The following is a 20,618-nucleotide window of genomic DNA, read 5'->3' as shown; positions in this document are numbered from 1 at the left end:
TCTCACATCAAATGAGCTAGCCATTCCACCAGCTCCAGCATGGGAGGATGAAGGGCCACCAGCACCTGCACCTAGAAGAAGCAGCAGAGTTATCATGGTGGGTGACTCCCTCCTTAGGCGAACCTGTTGCCCTGACCCTCTAGCCTATGAGGTCTGCTGCCTGCAGCTCATGTCCAGGATGTGACAAAGAGGATCCCCAAATGCATGTAGCCCTCCAACCACTGTCTCGTACCGTATCATCCATGTGGGCATGAATGATACGCTGCGGAGCAGTCTGGGCTGGGTCATGCATGACTACAGGGCTCTGGAGGCTAGGCTCAATGGTCTGGGGACACAGATAGTTTTTTCTTCGATCCTCCCAGTCACAGGACATGGGCTCCGGAGGGAAAGGTGCATCAGTGAGGTGAATAGAAGACTCTAGCTAGGTACCATTGCTAGCAGTTTGGCTTCCTTGACCACAGTCCATACTTCAGAGAGTGGACTGTTGGGAAGGGATGGCCTCCACTTCACCTGGAAAGGGAAGAAGCTCTTCTCAGCCAGAATGGTTGACCTTCTTGACAGGGCTTTAAACTAAGACCACTGGGGGACAAGCAATCTATTAACAGTTCTAGTTCAGGTCATGTCAGCTGCATTACTAATAACTTGGGCAGCTCAAGGGAACCTACTCTGATGACAGCCCAAGGAAAGGTCCTGCCTCACCCCATAGAGAAGCATGGGGCTTCTCATGGCAGACTCATCTACCTATACATGAATGCCAGGAGCTTGGGAAATAAGCATGAGGAACTGGCCCTTCTCCTACGTGAAAATGACTATGACCTTGTAGGGTTAATGGAGACTTGGTGGGACTCTACCTATGATTGGTCAGTTGCTTTAGAGGGTTACACATCTTGTATAGGAGAGACCATGTGGGGAAGAGGGATGGGGGTGTTACTCTCTATGTCAAAGATCAGTTCACTTCCCTGCAGATGGAGTTTTTTTTTAACCAGGAAGGGTGTCTTGAGGCCCTCTGGGTCAAAATACAAGGAGAACATGGGGAGGGAGACATACTTGTAGGTGTTTATAATAGACCTCCCCACCAAGAGGAAGAACTAGATTGGGAATTCAATAGGGAACTTGAGTCTTGAAGGAGCTGGCAGACATTACTGCAGCCCCCTTGGCAGAGATATCTGAAAATCTGTGGTTCTCAGATGAGGTTCTAGAAGACTGGAAAAGAGCCAACATGGTCCCTATCTTCAAGAGAGGAAGGAGGCATGCCCCAGAGAATTATAGACCAATCAGTCTGACATCTGTCCCTGCAAGAATCCTGGAAAAAATTGTCAAGGGGTCCATCAACACCAGTCTAATGGAAGGCAAGCATCTGAATACCATCCAACATGGCTTTGTGACTGACAGATCTTGCCTGACCAAGCTCATCTCCTATGACCAGGTAACATGTACCCTGGACAAGGGAGATGACATGGAAGTCATATATCTGGATTTCAAGAAAGCCTTTTGCCTAGTTCTCCATGATGTTCTCATGGTTAAGCTGGGGAACTGTGGCCTTGATCACCTTATGGTCCAATGGCTAGGTAACTGGCTATGGGATCGGGCCCAAAGAGAAATAGTTGACAGGAGCAAATCAACATGGCACAGGGTGACCAGTGGAGTTCGTCAGGGCTTGATACTTGGGCTGGTACTCTTTAACATCTTCATTAATGATCCCAATTCAGGAGTCAGATGTGAACTGGCCAAGTTCGCAGATCATATGAAAATGAAGGGTGGTCACATCACAGGACAGGCTGGGGATACAGGCCAACTTAGACATGCTCTCAAGATGGGCCAACCAAAACCTGATGTCCTTCAATGTAGAGAAGTCTAAGGTGCTGCAGCTTCATAGGAAGAACCTTCAACACACTTACAGGCTCAGCAGTGAACGACTTGTGCACCCGGTGGCTGGGGAAGCATGGCTGCAGTAGAAGCATGGAGGCAGGAATAGCGGGAGCAGCAGGAGCATGGTGGTGGTAAGGGGGGGAGCTCATGCAGATGCCACCAGTGCTGCCAGGAGTGGGGGTGGGGTGGTGAGTGCTGACCAAAAGTTGGTGACCACCCACAGCCATTGCCGGCAATGGTGGCAGTGGCCAGTGGGGCTCGTGGACCACCCAGAAACACTGCCGGGGGTTTTCAGTGGTGGGGTGGCAAGCAGCAACTGCCTGCAGTATCAGCGGTGCCTTTTTGTAGGGATGTACCCTCCACCCCAAGGGGTGCATGTGCACCCACATGCACCCCCTATACATCACCCCTGCTCACCAGCACCATGACTGAAAGGGTCTTGGGAGTCTTGACTGACCACAAGATGAATATGAGCCACCAATGCAATGTTGTGGCTGGCAAAGCAAAGCAAACTCTGGCATTCATCCACTGATGCATCTCAAGCAAAACCAGGGAAATCATCCTCCTGCTTTATTCAGCCCTGGCGAGACCACAGCTGGAGCACTGCATCCAGTATTGGACCCCCACTTCAGGAGGGATGTGGAGAAGCTTGAGAGAGTCCAGAGGAGAGCCAGTCATACGATCCAAGGCCTGGAGAGCAGGCAGCAAAAGGAGAGGCTGAAGGACTTGGGACTCTTCAGTTTCAAAAAAAGAAGGCTCGGGAGGGACTTGGTGGAAGGCTATAATTATATAAAAGGGGTACATCAGGACCTGGGAGAACAGCTGTTTACCAAAGCTCCCCAAGGGATAAAAAGGTCTAATGGCCATAAACTCCATGAAGGCCAATTTAGACTAGACATAAAAAAAAAGTTCTTTACAATGCGAGTGTCCAGGATCTGGAACAAACTCCACACCAGAGGTGGTGCAAGCAACTACTCTTGACTCTTTCAAAAAACATTTGGATGTATTTCTTGCTGGGGTTACTTGATCCCAGCTGACTTCCTGCCTATTGCAAGGGGGTGGACTCGATCTCACAAGGTCCCTTCCAGCCCCTGATGTCTATGAAATCTATGAAAAGATTCCATTCAAGACATAATTGAGTGCTAAACTGATTTCAACTTTTGGATCAACTTTTTAGAGGTTATATCAAGTTCCTTAGAGAAAAAAAATTACATCCTGAGGAGTGAGTTGAAGAAAAAAAAAAGGGAGGGTTTTATTGATGCACAGGGAAAAATAAGACTTTTAAACAAGTGGTAGCATTGAAATAAACGATAGCTACATGAGTACTAGAAATGGAGCTGGTTGGAAAGAAAGGGAACAGAGTAGGAAGGTAGGCACAGTGCAAAAAAAAGGGTAATGTTTACTATTGATTTCAATAAGCATTTACAGCTACGTGAAACTCACTGGCTCTTATAAAACTGGTTAAACCCTCTCAGGTCTTGGAGTAATTCTTATCAGCAGATTATTCAAGACTTTTGGTCTGAAACCACACTGTCAAGTTCCCAGAGCCTGGTCTCTTTTTGGAATTTTTTTTTTTTAAACACAAAGCTATCCACAATTTCAATACAGTAATCTATATGGGACTTAAGGTATTGTTACAAAGAGATAGACACATGAACTTTGGACAAAGAATAAAAGTACCTGAATAGAAAGAGAAAAGAAGAACATGGGAAGATCATGGGGAAATGGAAAAATATTCAAGGAGGAGTTTAAGGCCAAGAGGCAGCAGGAAAGGAAGATGGAACTATCATTGACCTGGGCATCGATCAATTATAAAGCATCATCCTTAGCACTTGCATCCAGGAATCCGATCCTAGTTTACAGAAGGAAACTGAGGTACAGCGTTCAAGTGACTTGACCCAAGTAGTGACACAGGAGAAAGGTCTCACATCATTGCACTAAAATAGAAAGCAACAACTTTTGTAAATGAGTTATACACAAACTGAACAAGGAAAATGGTATCACTCAGATGCAGCGGTATCCGTCTGGCTAGATTTCTATATGTTTAATTAGAAATCAGAAGGGGAAAAGGAGAAGATGTGCAGGTACTGCCTAACTGTGCCATTTTGTTGGGAAGAATTTGTAAAGTTGTAATTTACAGTAGTGTGCTCAGGGGAGTGTTAATAATGAGTGCACTATTAAGATTCAGTGTCATTACTAGCTAGAGAATCGTATATGCATAACTGGCATATTTGCTTTATTTTTAAGCACTTGAGACCAGATCTTCAAAGTCTTCATTCCTATCGTCCCTTTACATCAATGGAAATTAGGTGCATAAATACATCCTTGCAATTCATACCTAAACGCATCTTAAGAGGCTGAGGTTCCATGACATGGTTAATACAGAAGGTAAGGCCAAAAATTGCTTCACAAGTGAATCTGTGACTCCTCACCATTCTCCCACCCTGCACCACTGACTAAGTTTAATTTAAGCTTGTTGAAGGCAACAGACAGGCTCCCCTGGATTTCAGTGGGCAATTGACCTGACCTTTGATTGCCAGCTAAAGCCACAACCACATGAACAGCCTTGCTCTGAGGCAGGGAACCTCAAAAGAAAAAGCCTGGAAGCAATAGCCACAGAGCAACTGTGCACAAATGAATAACTGTCCCAGAAAGACACTGCCTCGACCCCAGGAGGAAATTACCCTGGATTGAAACTACAGTAAAACACCAGGGCCAGGGCAGATTTACTCAAGGCTGCAACTTTTTTTTTTTTTGTGGCCTCATGGCACCTGGGATATCCCTTCAATGAGTCCATACCCTGACAGCATTAAAAGAATAGTCATGAAAAAAAGTTGATTCTTTGGTGCGTTTTTTTCTAGAATAAAAAACAGTAATGCCAGCTTTATCATATTGGAAGTTCTCACCTTGAACCAGACAATCTTTGTCAAAACAGAAGCAGAAAACAGTAACATAAAATAATTTAAGACCATACTAGCTACCAAAACCAGGCCACTGAAACACCACACACTAATTTATTATAGTTACGTTTAAAAGAAACCCAAACATTCGATTAATATCCTCATCTTCTTACTACTGTCAGCTGTCCATTAGGACTGTGCAAAGCTTCAGATCTGGAGAAGCTCTGGACACTTTGGCATCTAAAGCAGCATGTCTGGATCAAAGTGCTGGCTTTGTTAGGCTTTCCAAAGTGGTTCGGAAAAGCTTTGGAGCTGCTTCGGAGACCTAGCTATAAGGTATAATGGGGAATCAATGAAATATTTATAACTTTGCTGGTTTTTGTCTGATTTGAATGAACTTTACAGAGCTGGTAGCTTCTTCTGAGAACATGAAGCCTACCAAGTTTCAAGAGGATTGGTCCAGGGGTTCAGGAGGAACTGCACCCCAAATTCTTGAAAGCAAAACTCATGTCACATGTATGTTTTACAACACAAGGGGGTGAAAACTGCAGGGTAGTAGCCCCCAGTGAGGCCACAAAGCCTGCCAAGTTTCAAGAAAATTGGTGCATGGGTTTGGGGGGAACTGCACCTCAAGCTGTTGACAGGCAAAACTCATGATATGGGTGACACTGTGTATGTTCAGGTACAGCAGGGTGAAAGCTGCAGGGATGGTAGCCCCTGCTGTGGCCACAAACCCTGCCAGCTATCAAGGAGACAGGTGCAGGGGTTCTGGGTTCTGTGCCTCTGCACCGCTGGCTGCTGACAGGCAAAACTCATGACATAGGTGCTTGTGCAACTGACTGTCTCTGTCTTGTGGGGGACTACTGCAGGCCTGGCTGCTCAGCTACTGTGTTACCAGTTACCAATCAATCATGATTCACTCAGGGACCAGCTCAATACACAGTTGCTAGCTAATGTAACCAGTTAATTAGCAACAATTAACACCTACAAAACCCCACACTAAGGAGAGGAAAGAATCAATATAGACAATAAACTACCCCAAGACAGAGACAGTCAGTTGCCCAGGAAAAACTTGTGACATGGGTGTTTGTCAGCAGCTAGAGGTGCAGGGCCCCAGAACCCAGAACACCCCTGCACCTATCTCCTTGACAGCTGGCAGGCTTTGTGGCTGCAGCAGGGGCTACCATCCCTGCAGCTTTCACCCTGCTGTGCCTTAACACACACAGGATCAGTGTCATCTATGTCACAAGTTTTGCCTGTCAACAGCTTGAGCTGCAGTTCCCCCCAAACCCCTGCACATATCACCTTGAAACTTAGCAGGCTTTGTGGCTTCACCAGGGGCCACGCCCCCTGCTGATTTTACACCCCCCAGTGGTGTAACACACAGACATGACATGAGTTTTGCTTTCAAGAATTTGAGGTGCAGTTCCCCCAAACACCTGCACCTATCTCCTTGAAGCTTGGCAGGCTTAATGATCTCAGCAGAGGCTACCTGCTCTGCAAATTTCATACAAATCAGACAAAAAACAACAAAGTTATAGACATTTTATTGATTCCCCATTATACTCTATGGCCGGATCTCCGAGGCACCTCTGAAGCTTTGGAGCTGCTTTGACTGGATCGAAGCAGAAACCTGGTCCAGAGCTCTGGATCAGATCCCTGGCATCCAAAGCAGCCAGATCTGAAGCTAGATCAAATAGCTGCCTACTTGCACAGGCATACTGTCCATGTTCCCTTCTCTGTGGGTACCTAGAGTGTGGACCTAAAACTGTGGTTTTAGACTCAAGACTGCCCTCAGAAAGTGCCAACTCTTACATTTTACTTCGTTTTTTTTTAACCACAACAGATTGGAAGGGATTTGATGCTATGGATTCCTATTTGAAATCTTTGGGTTTATTTTGTGAATCATGCATAGGTATTTCCACAACAATCAGTGCTAATATTGAGCAGCACCCTTAAAAAGAATATCACAGCACTCTAGGGTGCTGCTCACCCTTGCTGAGAATCACTGGCCTAGAACATTAATTTTATCTATATGTCTCCAACAGCAAGTGCAATTCTTACTGCAAGTGATTTCACTGAGTAGTTGTGTTTGGAACACTCTATTCAATCCCATATGAGTTTTGGTTGGTACAAGAAAACATAGGCCCTTGTCCTGCGAAGTGATCAATCAGGGTCATTTTATGCTTTAGAAAAGAAACCTTCACTGTGAACTCTGGGAAAGACTGGCAATGAAGCAGAACACTAAAGAATGACTTCCTAACCAAAGTCTCCTCATTAAATTTCTCCAACTCTATAACATATCTTGGCTATCTCTAGGAATTGGGACCCCACAAATTCTCTTTGCCAGATTCTTATTTGAACTAATGTCCTATTAAACCACACCAAATAAAGTAGTCCTGCTATAAATGAGAATTAGATCATAGGAATCCCATGTTATAGTCTTCAACAGGAGTTACATTTTGTATTGTTCAATTTGTTCATACATGAAACTCAAGAAACCCTCAAAGAACGGGAGACAGCATTATAGCTTGGAAGCAGGAGAAGAGATCAGCTTTTAAGAATGCTAGCTAATTTTCTTAATAAATGTCCTGCACAAAGACAGAAACTCGAGTGACTCTGGTCAAGCTGAGAAACCTCCTCCCTCACACCCCGCCCCACATCACACAGTCTAGTTCCAAGTTACTTTTATGCTCACAAGAAAATATTTCTCAGAGCTTCGTTTGCTGCTTGAATAAATGTTTACTCCAATATTATTTTCAAATAGGATGCTACTCCCTTTCCCAGTTACAGTACATCAGTGGTGACAAGACCAATCTTGTACATCCTGCACTGGAGCAGAATGCAGCATACATCCCATAAAATTCAATTAAGTCTCACACAGGCACTAGGCCCTACATCAGTTTTCTTTTCCCTCGTATTTTACAATAAAAGCTCAATGTTCCTATCCAAAGCAGGCTCATATCTTCGTTGACTGAACAGGCCTGCAAGAGAGGTCTAAATTGCCTTGTAACTAGCTCATGACCTCCGTGCCTCTTCATTACAGAGGTTTCCTTTTAGCTGCTATTTAACATCAACATGCACAGAGAAGGAGAAGGAAGCGAGGGGTTACAACCTGAGGGGAAAAAATATGATACACAATACAGATCCCATAGCTGACTTCAGAAGTATAGCAGCCCTGCACAAACTGAAAGTCGCTTGCTTTTGAGCTACAATATTGGATGCAACAGACTTGAAAGGACAAAAAGAGTGCAATTAACGTAAACATTGAATGACTCCAGTGTAGAATATACAGGCAGAACTTGCTTTAAACTAACTAGTGTAAGTAGTAATACCATAGGATAGGATAAATAAGCAATTAGATACATTGAGCTCCACACTGACACAGCTACCCAACAGAGCCTGCGGTGGAAACATGCCATTAGTGGTTCCTTTTCAAATGGGATCCCAACCATGTCTTCAGAAAAGCAGTTCAAGCACAAGCTACTATTGATACTTCTAACTATTAGTTAATTATGTTCATAATTTATCTTTTTGCTAATATTAATGGGAATTTTAAAGAGAAATGATGGTATTGCTTTTTAATTATTAAGTAAACTAATATAAATTTAAGGTAATGCCATACCAAAAGGAATAAATAAATATATGTTTTGTCATGTGCAGCAAGATAAACCTAGATTTTTCCAATATTACTCTATTCTCATGCTTAAAGGTAAATGTGTATGAGAGTTTTTCAGAATGTGATTAATTGCCTCCCTATTCTGTACTTATAGGAATAAAATATATTTAGTTGGGCTTTATTTATTTCTTAAATCTTTATCTTCTCTTTCTCTGTATTTTTAAAAAAAATTAATATTTTTACTATCTATAATGTTTTCTAGTTAGTCTGTAAAAGTTCTAACAAACTGATTAGTTGGTTGAGGGGCTCTCATTTAAAACTGTATTGTAATTGCACAGCTGAACCTTTCATTACTGGGGAATCTTAAATCAGAGACTTAAGAATCTGGTTTTTGCTTTCAAATTGCCCTTATCAGCCTTCCTGTGTAAGAGTCTTCTGTAACAATAGGACTGAAAAATCAAATCAGTTTACTAATAAAGTTTAAAAGTAATTGCTTTAAAGCACAGATTATTATTGTGAAGCAAATTACTTGTAGGTACTTTCCTGTTTATTCTCATACAGGGCCTGAAATTGTACATAGTTTCACTCTGTTAGTTTGGAGAGCTACAGTGATAGCCCACTGTTTTGGCATTTTAATGATGACATTTCTTTGGAATAAATTAATACTGTATTTCTTCAGAGACTTCTTGTCTTTATTCCTTTAAGGTTCTACAATCCTTAAAAACCAGCAACTCCATCAAAGACAGCAGAGCTCAGCACTGCGCTGGGTTAGGACAATTAGTACATCCAAGTGTTTCATGAATTCACTGCTGTTCAGTTACCCATATTCATGGTTGTAAGCTGCTTTCAGCCCCTTGCTTGGGCTCTGGTCTGGAGGGTGCTGTTGTTAGTTAACAGCCCCCTCTACCAGCTGGTGGAAGCAGCTCACTCTGATTTTTTTAAGTGACAGTGGCACAGGCCATATCTTTATATAAACCTAGGGCCAAGAAAGAGAACCTGAAAATAAACTATGACTATTACTCCTTCACAAAAATTCCTCACCTCTGCAAAGAGAATACAAAACAAATGCAATCACCAATTGTGACTATGTTTTGGGACCCTTTTCCAGTTGTTGCAATTACTGCACAAGAAAAAAAAAAAGAATTCATAAGGTTTTCAGCTGTTTGTTCAGCAAAAAGCAGTAGTCTCATAAAGCACCACTGGTGAAAAGTTACAATAGCCTTTTCCCCAGTGCCAGCATTAGGCCTGACATTAAAACAGAGCTGCAGACACATCAATAATGAAAATCTGGTAAACTTTTAAATTTTTGGTTGGTGAAGGTGAAGTTAAAGGCAAAATACCCATTAGTTAACTAGAAACATAGGTATTATTATTTACAGGGGGATTTTTAAACATTGCCCAACACTTGCTTTTGTAAGACGTTTGTGTGTTTATAACTATACTCTTTGAGTGGAAGTTTTCCATGCTACTGTCTACCTTAAAATTTAAGAAAATTAAGTCATTTCCAAGCATGAAGCTAATGAAAATTATACTGTATCATGTGGATTTAAAAAAATCTGGTAGCCTTTTCTTTAAGAAGCTTTTATGCTGTCTCATTTTGGATTAGGCAAGGACGGAAATTTATCCGAAGCTGGCCTTTATGTATCTGTTGCTATTCTCACTAAAATCCACCCAAATAAAATAAAATCCACCCAAAATCTGACCAAGTTACAAGAGTCACAGTTCTCACAGGTTCAAAAGAGACTTCTTCACTTGTGACAGTGAAAATCTTCAACTATAAGATCCTCACTAAGGATACTTAAACCTCTCACCACCTCTTGTGGCTGACCCAGCTCTACAGTCACCATGCCCACAGATTGACTGGGGATACTCCACTCTGGAAAGCCAGACTTCTCCTGTAACAGCTGCTCCTATCCAGTACCTAGTCTGGGACTAGGGAACCCATATCTCTTTTGTTTATAGGGATCACCTTCATGATTCAAAAGCAGTAGACTGCAAATATTCTAAGCCTGTTGATAGCCCATGTGAGTTCAGTATGATGGCACATGCCAGATTTGGAAGGGATGTCAGTTTGTTTTTTAAAAAACTAGGCAATTATACACAAAATGGATATCAAAAAATGTTATTAAAATTGCACATCCAGGAACTCAAAACTTAGGACTATGCCTACGGTTGCTTGTGCAGCCTTAATTCAGATGCCTTCCACCGCTTCCATTAAATGACAATGTATTATTTTTCTCAAGGATACCTGCCTCATTCAGTGCATAGCACATTATTTTAAATAATGTTTTTATATAACCTAATAAATGTGTGTTTATTATATATAATGTTATATGATATAATTTATATATAATAAAATATATGAGTATCTCCCAGAAATTCTAACTGTGATTGGGACACTGTTGTCTAGATACTGTATGCAAATACAAACATGAAAGAAAAATTGTGGAGAGGGAAACACAGACCCTCAAGGAAAGTGACTTGTTCCAGAAAACGAGGGATCTGGTAACAGAGTCCAAGTACCTGACTCCTAATGCAGTGGAGGCATGTAAATATGTATTGCAAGTTGCCAATTAGTGGGCATCAGTCCATTGAAGCTCATCTAGATTTGTCTATCTGGGAGGAATCTTTTCTGACCCACTTGTAGTAAGGTTTGCAGCATGCTATTAGGCTTAGTTGCCAGCACAAAAAGTAGGCTTTTCATACAGAATAAATATTTGTAAACAGTTCAGCTGTTTTTCTAATACAGTTTACAAATTGGAAGCATGATGAGCAGAACAGGGCAGAGGAATCTGACAGAGGTTCAGTACAGTAATGAGTGCACCCACACTCATGGGAGGTCACCAACACATGCCTACCGAAGGTTTAGGTAGCACCTAAAACAGAGATTTAAAAAGGTGTGTCATTCTTTGTACATCACAGCAGTGCAATAGTGATCTTCATAGGAAAGGCTGGCCTGCTTTTGCAATGTGGTTGGCTTCCACTGGCCCACAGCCTGTGCTGGATTCATTCAGCTGACAGAATGCCACACTGCTCCTGCTGCAGCCATATACTGCTGCCAACTCCTGAATTACTGGAAAATACTCAGCAAAAAAAAAAGAAAGAAAGAAAAACTTGTGGGCAAACAGGCAGAAACCCAGAGTTTCCTCCATATCAGACTATAGGGAATATTCCATCACTGTTTGTGCTTTCTCAGTGGGTTTAAAGAAGCTGGACTGATTAAACACCCCTAACTGTTTTAAGTGCATCCTAAGTGCATTAAATCTTTTCACTAGCGTTATATTAGTAAATGCAGTTGCTGTGGGAAACCATGGGAGGAACAACAAACATGAACACTGAGCTGCAGGGCTTGTGTTAACATGCTACTATTTACTACTTAATGCTAGCTCCGTTCCAAGTGGAAACTGTTTTTGAGGATTTCCCTAAGATTTTTGGAAACTGGCAATCAGAAGTTACAATAACTAATGGAATAGACAGCTCATTTAACATATCCTGACTTAGGTAAAGATGAGCTTCGGTTTTAAAAATCTGAATCTCATCCAGAGGTTTTCCAAAATTTGGGGTTTTAAATCAAAATCTGGCGTTTAAATGATGGAAAAGAAACATACAACAGAATTATGACTATGACAGGAAAGTGCACTAGTTAAGAGAAAATCCATATGTAAGATGGAGACCCAATGAGTCTTTGCTGAAACAGTAATTTGTTAAATTATTTGTGAGATCATTAAGGAGAACATGTAACCAAATTTCTTTTTCAGGAAAGCTCTTATTACGTCTCTTTTGGACACTCCTTATAAGCGTATCTTTTCATTACACTAAATAAAATCCAGCTATTTAAGAAACACACAGAAACCAAAGCCTTGGTGGAAAGTTTTACCCTCTGAATGTGTCCAAGGAAAGAAGTCGTCTACGTTTAGGTTTCCCCACTTCTGTCCTTGTGCTTTCTGCAGGGCTGTTATCCTGAAATGTAAAACAGATAAAGTTTTTGCTTTCCTGTCCTGCTTTTTTTTAATGTGAAGACTTCCATAAACAATAAACTCTGCTTTATTCCCTGGGTAGGATTCATCTTTTATGATGTACATTACATTGGTGCCCAGAAAGGGTTAGAATCCCATTGCGATATGTGACAGGTGACTAAGTGACAAAAAAAGCTCCTGCCAGATACTTTACAACCTAGGTGTTAAACAAGACATAGCAAATAACTGGAGGTAGAGGAGATGGCAAAGAAAGAAAGAAAGAAAGAAAAAAATCAGATAAAATATTTGTCCTTGATCAGTTTTTCCCTGTAGGCAAATTTAAGACAGGGCACTGCTAAAACACCCCTAAATAGTAACTCTGCCTTGGGTCTCAAGAAAATCATTTATTTAAATCATTTAGCAATAGCACACCCTTAAATGATATGCACCATGCCATGATTTGAATTTGTAACACAAATAATCAGAGCATTTTTTTCAAAAAAAGAACATGAATAAAACCAGGGAAGGAAAGTGACCTGGGTTGATATGGGGGCTATAATTCACCCTCTAAGCACAATGAGCCAGATCCTCATCTGGAGGATGGAGGGTATCAACATAGTTCACTGCTCTTCCACTGTTTTCTCATCAAACAGACTATGCATCAAAGGTGAGAGAAAAGCATTTTTTCCAATGAGTCCTTTCATACGTTACAGTAGCCAGAAATCACTGTAGTTTAGTTCAAGTGGATTGTATAAGTATAAAGGGTGTGGGGGGAGGGAAATAAGTGGAACTATAGATAAATTTTGGAAATTTTTCTTATTACATCCAGAAAATATCTTTCTGGACCTTTCTGAAGCCTTTAAGACATGTTTCAGGAATATTCCTAATGACACAGCAGAAATTCCCACTCCTGAAATTTCTGGAGTGAACTGAAAAGAATAATGTAAAACTGGTTGTGAAACATCCAGTCATACCCAGTAAACAAGTGTAAATTGGAAGCAAAGCTCCAAACATCAAAATTCCTTGATAAACCTCTCCTGTCATGTACTATATGGCCTTATATTTTTTGTATGTATATATAGGAAGTTTGCATATTAATATTTCAATGATGGTAAACTAGAGCAGCACTTCATTAGATTTGAAGGAGCGCCTCTCCTCAGGCCAGGCCTCTGGTTTGACTCATATTAAATTACAAAGCTAAACAGAACAGGAAGGATCTGTGCTCCTAATTCTGTTTGATAGATCTCTTTGTCATTTTCAGATGCCAGATTGAAGATAGCCGCCTCTTCCTTGGCAAAGAACAGTGCTTTTAAGCTCCAGGCTATCAGAGAGAGAGTGCCTACAGTACGTGCATAGACTGACAGTTGCATTAAGATGTTTCCTTCAGTTTCTTTAAAAAGTTATGGCAACCTGCTTATTATTAACTTTCTATAGGTAGAGCTAGTGAAATTGGGCAAGACAGAGCAGAAGTAACAGTTGAAAGTGCATTGGTCTCTCTCACAAAGCAGTAGCAACACGCATCTGCAGATGTGCTAGCTGAGGGAAGCAGCATATGGAAAAAAGCATGAGGTTTAGCAAAGGTTAGGTAGATTGATGGGAAAAAAATCTTTAGGAAATTAGTTTGCTTTCCCCAGTTTTTTCCAATTTCAACAGGATTAAGGAGCACCTCATCTTGGTAATTGTCTCATGTTTAATTATGATTATTGAAAGCTCTTCTAATTTGCTTTAAGATTCTCAAATTGCTGATGGGCAGGAGGGGGGAGGGGGGAACAAAAAAAAAAAAAGACAGCTCCAAGAACATTTGGAACTCATTAACAGAACAAATTCATGGTTGATTTTCTCTCATCCTTATTTAGTATTTTCAGCTCCCTCTCTCTGGGAGATAAAGCAGGTGCAAGTTAAACTGATGTAAACCAGTTTTAAGTGTATAGGTTTCCACATGCAAAACAAAGCTTTAGATAAACCAATGCAACATTGCACCTTCAGTTATACCAATGCACCTCATAGGTGTTTAGAAAAGCCAACTTTCTCATTGCTTCTCTTTAATGTATAACTTTACATAAAATGTAGAAAGAAAAATTATAGAGGAGATTTTCCATTGTGTGTAAGTGAACTAGGCACCTAACTGCAATGGAACTTTGGTAGAATTGGGGGGCCTAAGTTCCCTACATTTGAAAATCACAGCCCTCAGGAATGCTAATACACTACTGTGGTAATAATGATTTACACTGATAAACTTTTTATCTAAGGAATTGTTTAAAAAAAAAGTTTAAGATCTCACAACACTCCTGGGAAGCAGGTCAACTCTGCTCCCATTTGACACATGGTTAAACTGAAATAATTAAGTAATCTTAATACCTAGCTCTTATATAGTGTTTTTAATCTGCAGATCTCCAAGCATTTGACAAAGGAGGACAGCAAGATTATCCCTATTTTACAGATGGGGAAACTGAGACATGGAGAAAGAACGGATCTTTTCTTGGTCACCCAACAAAACAGCAGCAAAACCAAGTGTTCACTCCAAACCCAACACCTCACTGGGAGCCGCACTGCTTCTCTTAAAAAATGTGCCCAAGGTCACACAAGGAATTCACTGTAGAGGCTAGAATACAACCTAAAAGACCTATGTTCTAACCACTAGTCCAAAAAAATCTTAAAGCAAACTCACTTATTAGGTCTGACCACAGTCCTAATTATTCTGTGAACTGCCCAATCCAGCTCACACAAAACTGATTACTTAAACACTATATTAAAGTGTTGGATAGGGAAAAAGAACACAGCCAAATATCATGCAGAACCTTTATCACAGATCAAGAAAATGTATGTACAATTTTGCAGCTTCTTGAAGATAGATGGTTTTGGTGGTTTTAAATGGTCATCTTGTTAACTGACTATCTAGGTGAGACTCTGCAGCTGGAAGAGAGGAGGAAGAAAGAATAGAAAATATTCTAACTGAAGGACAAGATGTTTATATTCATGCTACGCCATAGAGTAGCTTGGTTTAAGTCCACACCACTTTAAAGTAATCTTCTAGGTTAATATTAAACAAAACTCAACAAATTATTAAAGGCTTATCTCATCTTCAGAGTCATTAACCTGTTATGCATGTCAAAACTGATACCAGAGTGCAACCCAGAAACTTAGCGGGGAAATTGCCATGAGGTTTCACCTGCTTGAGCTTTTTCACTGAAAAGTTTGATCTCTAATGAAGCAATTTAGGGAGAATGAGCGAGTTGAGGACCATCTCATCCATGTTTTTCCTGGCCATGTTTTTCCTGGATTTAGTTATGTAGTTTCCATGTAAAAACTTAGCCTTTATTTTTGTTTCAAGGATCAAGTCATGAAAAAGTATGCAGAATGCACATATAATGACATGGATAAAAAATGTAATCAGAGAAATTCTGAACTCTCACCAGTGTTCAAGTGTAGTGATTCTATGGAAACCAATAAAAGTTATATCATAAACAGTTTAATTTCGATGCAAAAAAGGATTTGATTAGCAAGTAACAGGCAGGCATGCCAGCACATTGGACTAATACCATACCACTGTTTTGAATGAAAGAACAGTGGCTTCTGCTCTGGCAAACAATTCTGCTTATCTAAGGTTTTTCCATTCATTTTCATATTTATGGATTGGCTAAATTTCCCTGCCAGAGCATTTATAAGGTACAAATGCAGTGTCACAACCAGAGATATTTATGGAACTCTGAACTCTCTCAGTCCTAAATTGTTGGATCATGTCAAACTATGCTAGCTTTGTAATGTGAAAGTACTAAACTAGGTAATTCTATGGGCACTGTTCCCATCTGTTTGTGGTAACTTCAGCTATTCTGAAATGTGGCTCATTTCACCTCCTATCATCAGGAATACAAAGAACCTCAATAAAGGTAAATCAGCCTTTACTATAAGACCACAGGGTTGCAATGAAGCATCTGCACAATACATAAAATATGAGTAACAGATCTCATATAATTCATCCCCTCGCCCTTGTGACCTGAAGTTTACCCTTAAGGTCAAAACCTTCAATTGTCCAAGCAGATGAAAATATGGCATGATGTTTATTTTACAGTTAAAAAAAATTAAATTAAAGAAAGCACAGCATGGAAATCAAAGAAATGGTGTGAGCTTGTTTGTCTTCAATAAAGGAATTGTTGACTGGAAGTTTTCAAGGGTAAAGGATAAAGTAGCTGAATTGTAATCAAAGTTACAGAACAATTTGCAATACACAGAATATTTCTTGTGTTTTGTAAAAAATTGAGGACTTCTTTTTTCAGTGGACGTATGGAAGACTAGCTGTGTCCCCAAAGTGAAACTGCAGCCTCTCCCTTGCTGGACCAGATAGTCTGCTTTAAACTTTCCTGCCACAACTAAGATGGCAAAGGAAGGAACCAAAGAAGCACTCAGTCTTAGGAAATACAGTTGAGTTACTTCCTGTAATTTAGAAGGCTGGCTCCTCTTCATAAGGCTCCACCATGCCCATACCCTATGCTTACCACACCAGATATTATGATTTTTCTTCCATTAGATCTCCTCTGTGGGAGTCACAGTCTCTGCCAGGATTAGCTTATAGGCAACCGGTTCCTTCCTCACAGTCATTTGCCCATTCTTCCTCACACATGTCCCAAGCAGACTGTCCCACAGATCATCTCTCCCCTTATCTTTCAGGGTAGAACTATACTGAGCCAACACCCCAAACTCAAGTCCCCACTCAGCTTTGTCTTCTCCCTACTTCAGGTCTCTGGGCTGGGATATCACACCCACTACACTCGAACTCACTGGCTTGGATGTTGCAACTACCTCATCTTCCCAGCTTCACTGGTAAGTTAATCTTCAGAACTCTCTCCTGAGTCCCTTTGGTCACCCATGTGCTGCCGCCGTCATTCCATGTCCCCATGGGTCTCTCTCTGTGTTTTTCTCTTCACCAGCAGAGAGCTGACTGTTTGGTTGGCTGTCTCTTAATTCCTCATGCTGATCAGCAGCGAGATCGGCCACAATGTTCCATTTGCTGCCTAGCCAATTCTCCCAGCTGATTAGCTTAATTAGCATCTGGAGTTTTTAGCATGGCCTTTTTTTCCTGTCCTGGTTGGCCAGTGCAGTAAGATTGTGTAACTTGCTGTGCCTATCCAGAGCTCCCAGCTTAGGCTTTTCTAGTCAACCTGAGCTAACCGCAGTTCTGTGCACTGACAGTTTGCCCTGACAGCAGTTACCTAACCCACTGATACTTCTCGCCTGCCATGTTTTTAATAGAAATTTTTATCTTGGGGACTGCTGTTACTCCCAGTTCAGTGGTGTCCAGCTATGATCGCTTGGTGGCGTAAGCATCTTGGGGCTCCACCTCCCCTACAGCACACCTAGCGCCAGCCTGTTGTTACTTTGGTGTCACACAGATGCAATGCTGTCAGCTGTCTTCCTCATTCTTCCTTGTAGGTCTATCATCATCTTTCCTGGCCCTCTCCACAGTAGGACTCCCACATCTCCTCCTCTAACCTGCCGCTGATTGCCTCCACTGAGTCAGTGTGTGGGGGCAGCTCCTCACATGGGGGCCACCACAACTGGTCTTCCTCAGTCTCTCTGCTTGTCCTGCAGCCTGCCCTAGGTTGCCAAGGACTTCCTTCTGGTCCCCACCACTGGACTGGCACACAGGGCTTTTATCAGTGCCTTGCTGCCCAGGCAGCAAATAGGTGCTGGCATGTGTTTACAAAGTGTATCCATGCCAGTACTGGATTTTTTTCTTCGTCCCATCTCCAGGCTCCTGCTGGCTGTGGCGTGAGATGCTGCTAGGTTGTCAATGAGTTTTGCAGTGTGGCAAACCTGCCACTGCTGTCCTGCTCCCGGGTTCCAGGGTGCTGGGCTTTTGCCAGTGCAGCCATTCTGCCCCTGCTGCCCCCTGTCTGCAGCAGGGTTGCTGCGGGATCGCTGGCACTGCTGGTGGTGTGGTGATCCCACCACCGCCACCATGCTTCCGTGACTTAGCATACGGCAGTACCACCAGCGATTTCAGCAGTGTAGGGCCTTCACCATTGCCACCAGATCCTCGTGGCTCAGTGTTTCCCTTGCCCCTGACGTTTGTTGCTTTTTTCTCTCGACATCTTGCAGCAGGGTGGACCTATTAACCTGTCACAGAAATCAATGGCATAATGGATAGATTTTCTTCAGCCCTGATCCAACTCAGCTCTGTACAAATTAGCATTTATAGCAGATTCCATCCAGAATTCTGAGATATACAGTTTTCCTGCTCCTTTTCCTTCCTACTGTGGTGCTTTAGATTGCCTAAGAATATAGCATTCCTTTATAGCACTCTGAATGTGCTGGCCCCCAAGACTTGATGAAGTGTAAATTAACAGTATTTCATAACGTTGCTCCTTTGTTGGGGGATCTAGAAAGTGTTTTTCTTTTTTTTTTGGACATTGTGATTTCAGGTTTTCAACCAATCAGAAGATCTGGAATGGCTGGCAAGTTAGCTAAAGAAGGGAACCTAAATTGTTTCAGGAAAGACCGTGTGAAGATTATGGAAAGAATAGTGTGTTCTTGGAGTTGTAATTAAAGCATGTGATAAGGTTTAGGGATACTTCATTTCCTTGATGGGATTGAAAGGAGACTTGTTAGCTCATCCAGTCTGGCCAGCAATTGTTAACATTGTATCTATAACCCTGAAGACATTTACCACTTTTTTTCCTTCGCTGTTGAACTTAAATTATTGATTATTTAAATATGACCAGATCGTATGGCCTTATTCACACCTGTCACCATGTGCGTTTCTTGCACATGAGATGTCCAGTAGCACTGGGCTTGATTTTGCTGAATCTATTTCCATAGACTGAAGCTAAAGAAAATGGGGCCAGGGTGAGACATGGATTCCTAGCACTAGAAGAAGGTCAATGATTAGATAGTTTTGCATTGGAGAGCTCAGTTTTCGATATTCTAGGGTTCTTGAGGCAAATTTTTGGCTTTTTATGGGGCAGTTCTTTACCCATTTTTAAAGTGGTATTTATGTAACATTGAAGACATTTACCATGTTATTGTTTTTTCCTCACTGCTGAAATTAAGTTATTGATGATTTAATCATGACCAGATTGTAAAACCTTATTCATACCATTACTGTGAGCACCAGTTTGCAGTTACTGATCTAAGACACCTCCATGAAATCATTGTAGCTGACAACTGTCAAGTCCACAGAAAGGAAGACTCTTCCTTTGGTGCTCGAAACTCATTCACACCACCACCACCACCCCTCCCCTGCCTGTTATGAGTTAGTGGACAATATTAGTATGATAAACTAGCCATAACCTTGCCCTCAAAATTCCCCTCTTCTTCAGGATGCTGGGACCAATCAGCAGGCCATGCATTTCATCACTGAGGCATGCACCTTAGGTGTTGTCTCATCAACCACTGCCCTCACACTGGATAATGCACTCTTGGTTTCTGGTACATTTAGTCCATTTTTAAGACCCTTCATTATCCCCAGTCTCCTGGGGGAACAATAAAGATAATTTCTGACTCATTCACTAAGATGGAAGCCACTTATGAAGGGTTGAATTCAACAGCAATTATCTGTCTGCCTATCATCTGAAAAGCAGCTGCTCCATCAGCACAATGCCAGGATATTGACTCAAAACTTACTCAGAAGTAAAATTTTCATCAGTAAATTGCTAATATTTTGGGGGGGATTCTGAGGCAAAGCCCCCACCAGTGCTCCTCCAAGCCCAGGTTCCGTGCTTCTGCCACTCCTGGCCTTGGGGCACCAATATTGGCACTGTGCCCCTGCTCACTGCCACTTTCCCCTGCCATCTGCCACTGCTGCCCTTCTCATGATGCTTCCCTGTTTCATCCCCCCCACACACACACACTTGCTGCTCTGGCACCATGTCCCAGCTGCACAGCTGAGACCACAGGACCAGCAGAAATCTGGCTGGCACTGCAGGTAGCCAGCTGAGAATTGAAGGGTCCAGGCCAGTTCCTGCTGAGTAATGCAGCCCCAAGTTCTGTGGGCAGGAAAGCAGGGAACTGGCTGTGGCAGGCAGCAGGGGAGCGGCAGTGAGCAGGCACATGAAGTGCATCAACAGGCTGACAGAATGCAGGGCCTGGAGCAGCAGGGGCCCAGGGTGGGGCATGACCCAGCAGGGGCTGTATGGAGCTTGCCCGAGCTGTGCCAGTGGGGAGAGGGGGGAGCCAGCCCGGCTCCCAAGAGCTCCTGCTGCCCTGCTCTAGGCCCCACTGGCACTGGCCCCAGGAAACTGGAGCCTTACTGTTGCTGCACTCTAACTCACTGCCCCT

At 42.1% G+C, this 20,618-nt stretch overlaps 1 protein-coding gene across 1 annotated transcript in view; it reads right to left on the bottom strand.

The window, feature by feature from the left end:
* Positions 1-20,618, bottom strand: part of LOC149859665 (heparan-alpha-glucosaminide N-acetyltransferase-like) — a 393,188-nt gene that overhangs the window by 227,654 nt on the left and 144,916 nt on the right. The window contains exon 7 of the mRNA XM_090058700.1: positions 12,266-12,348. Coding sequence (XP_089914826.1) covers positions 12,266-12,348 — 83 coding nt within the window. The remainder of the gene's footprint in view (positions 1-12,265; positions 12,349-20,618) is intronic.

The sequence above is a fragment of the Crocodylus siamensis genome, chromosome 7, assembly GCF_052110815.1.
Source record: "Crocodylus siamensis isolate JL-2025a chromosome 7, ASM5211081v1, whole genome shotgun sequence".
NCBI classification, from domain to species: Eukaryota; Metazoa; Chordata; order Crocodylia; family Crocodylidae; genus Crocodylus; species Crocodylus siamensis.
Note: the sequence above shows the minus strand (reverse complement) of the source record. Positions and strands in the feature narration are given on the sequence as shown.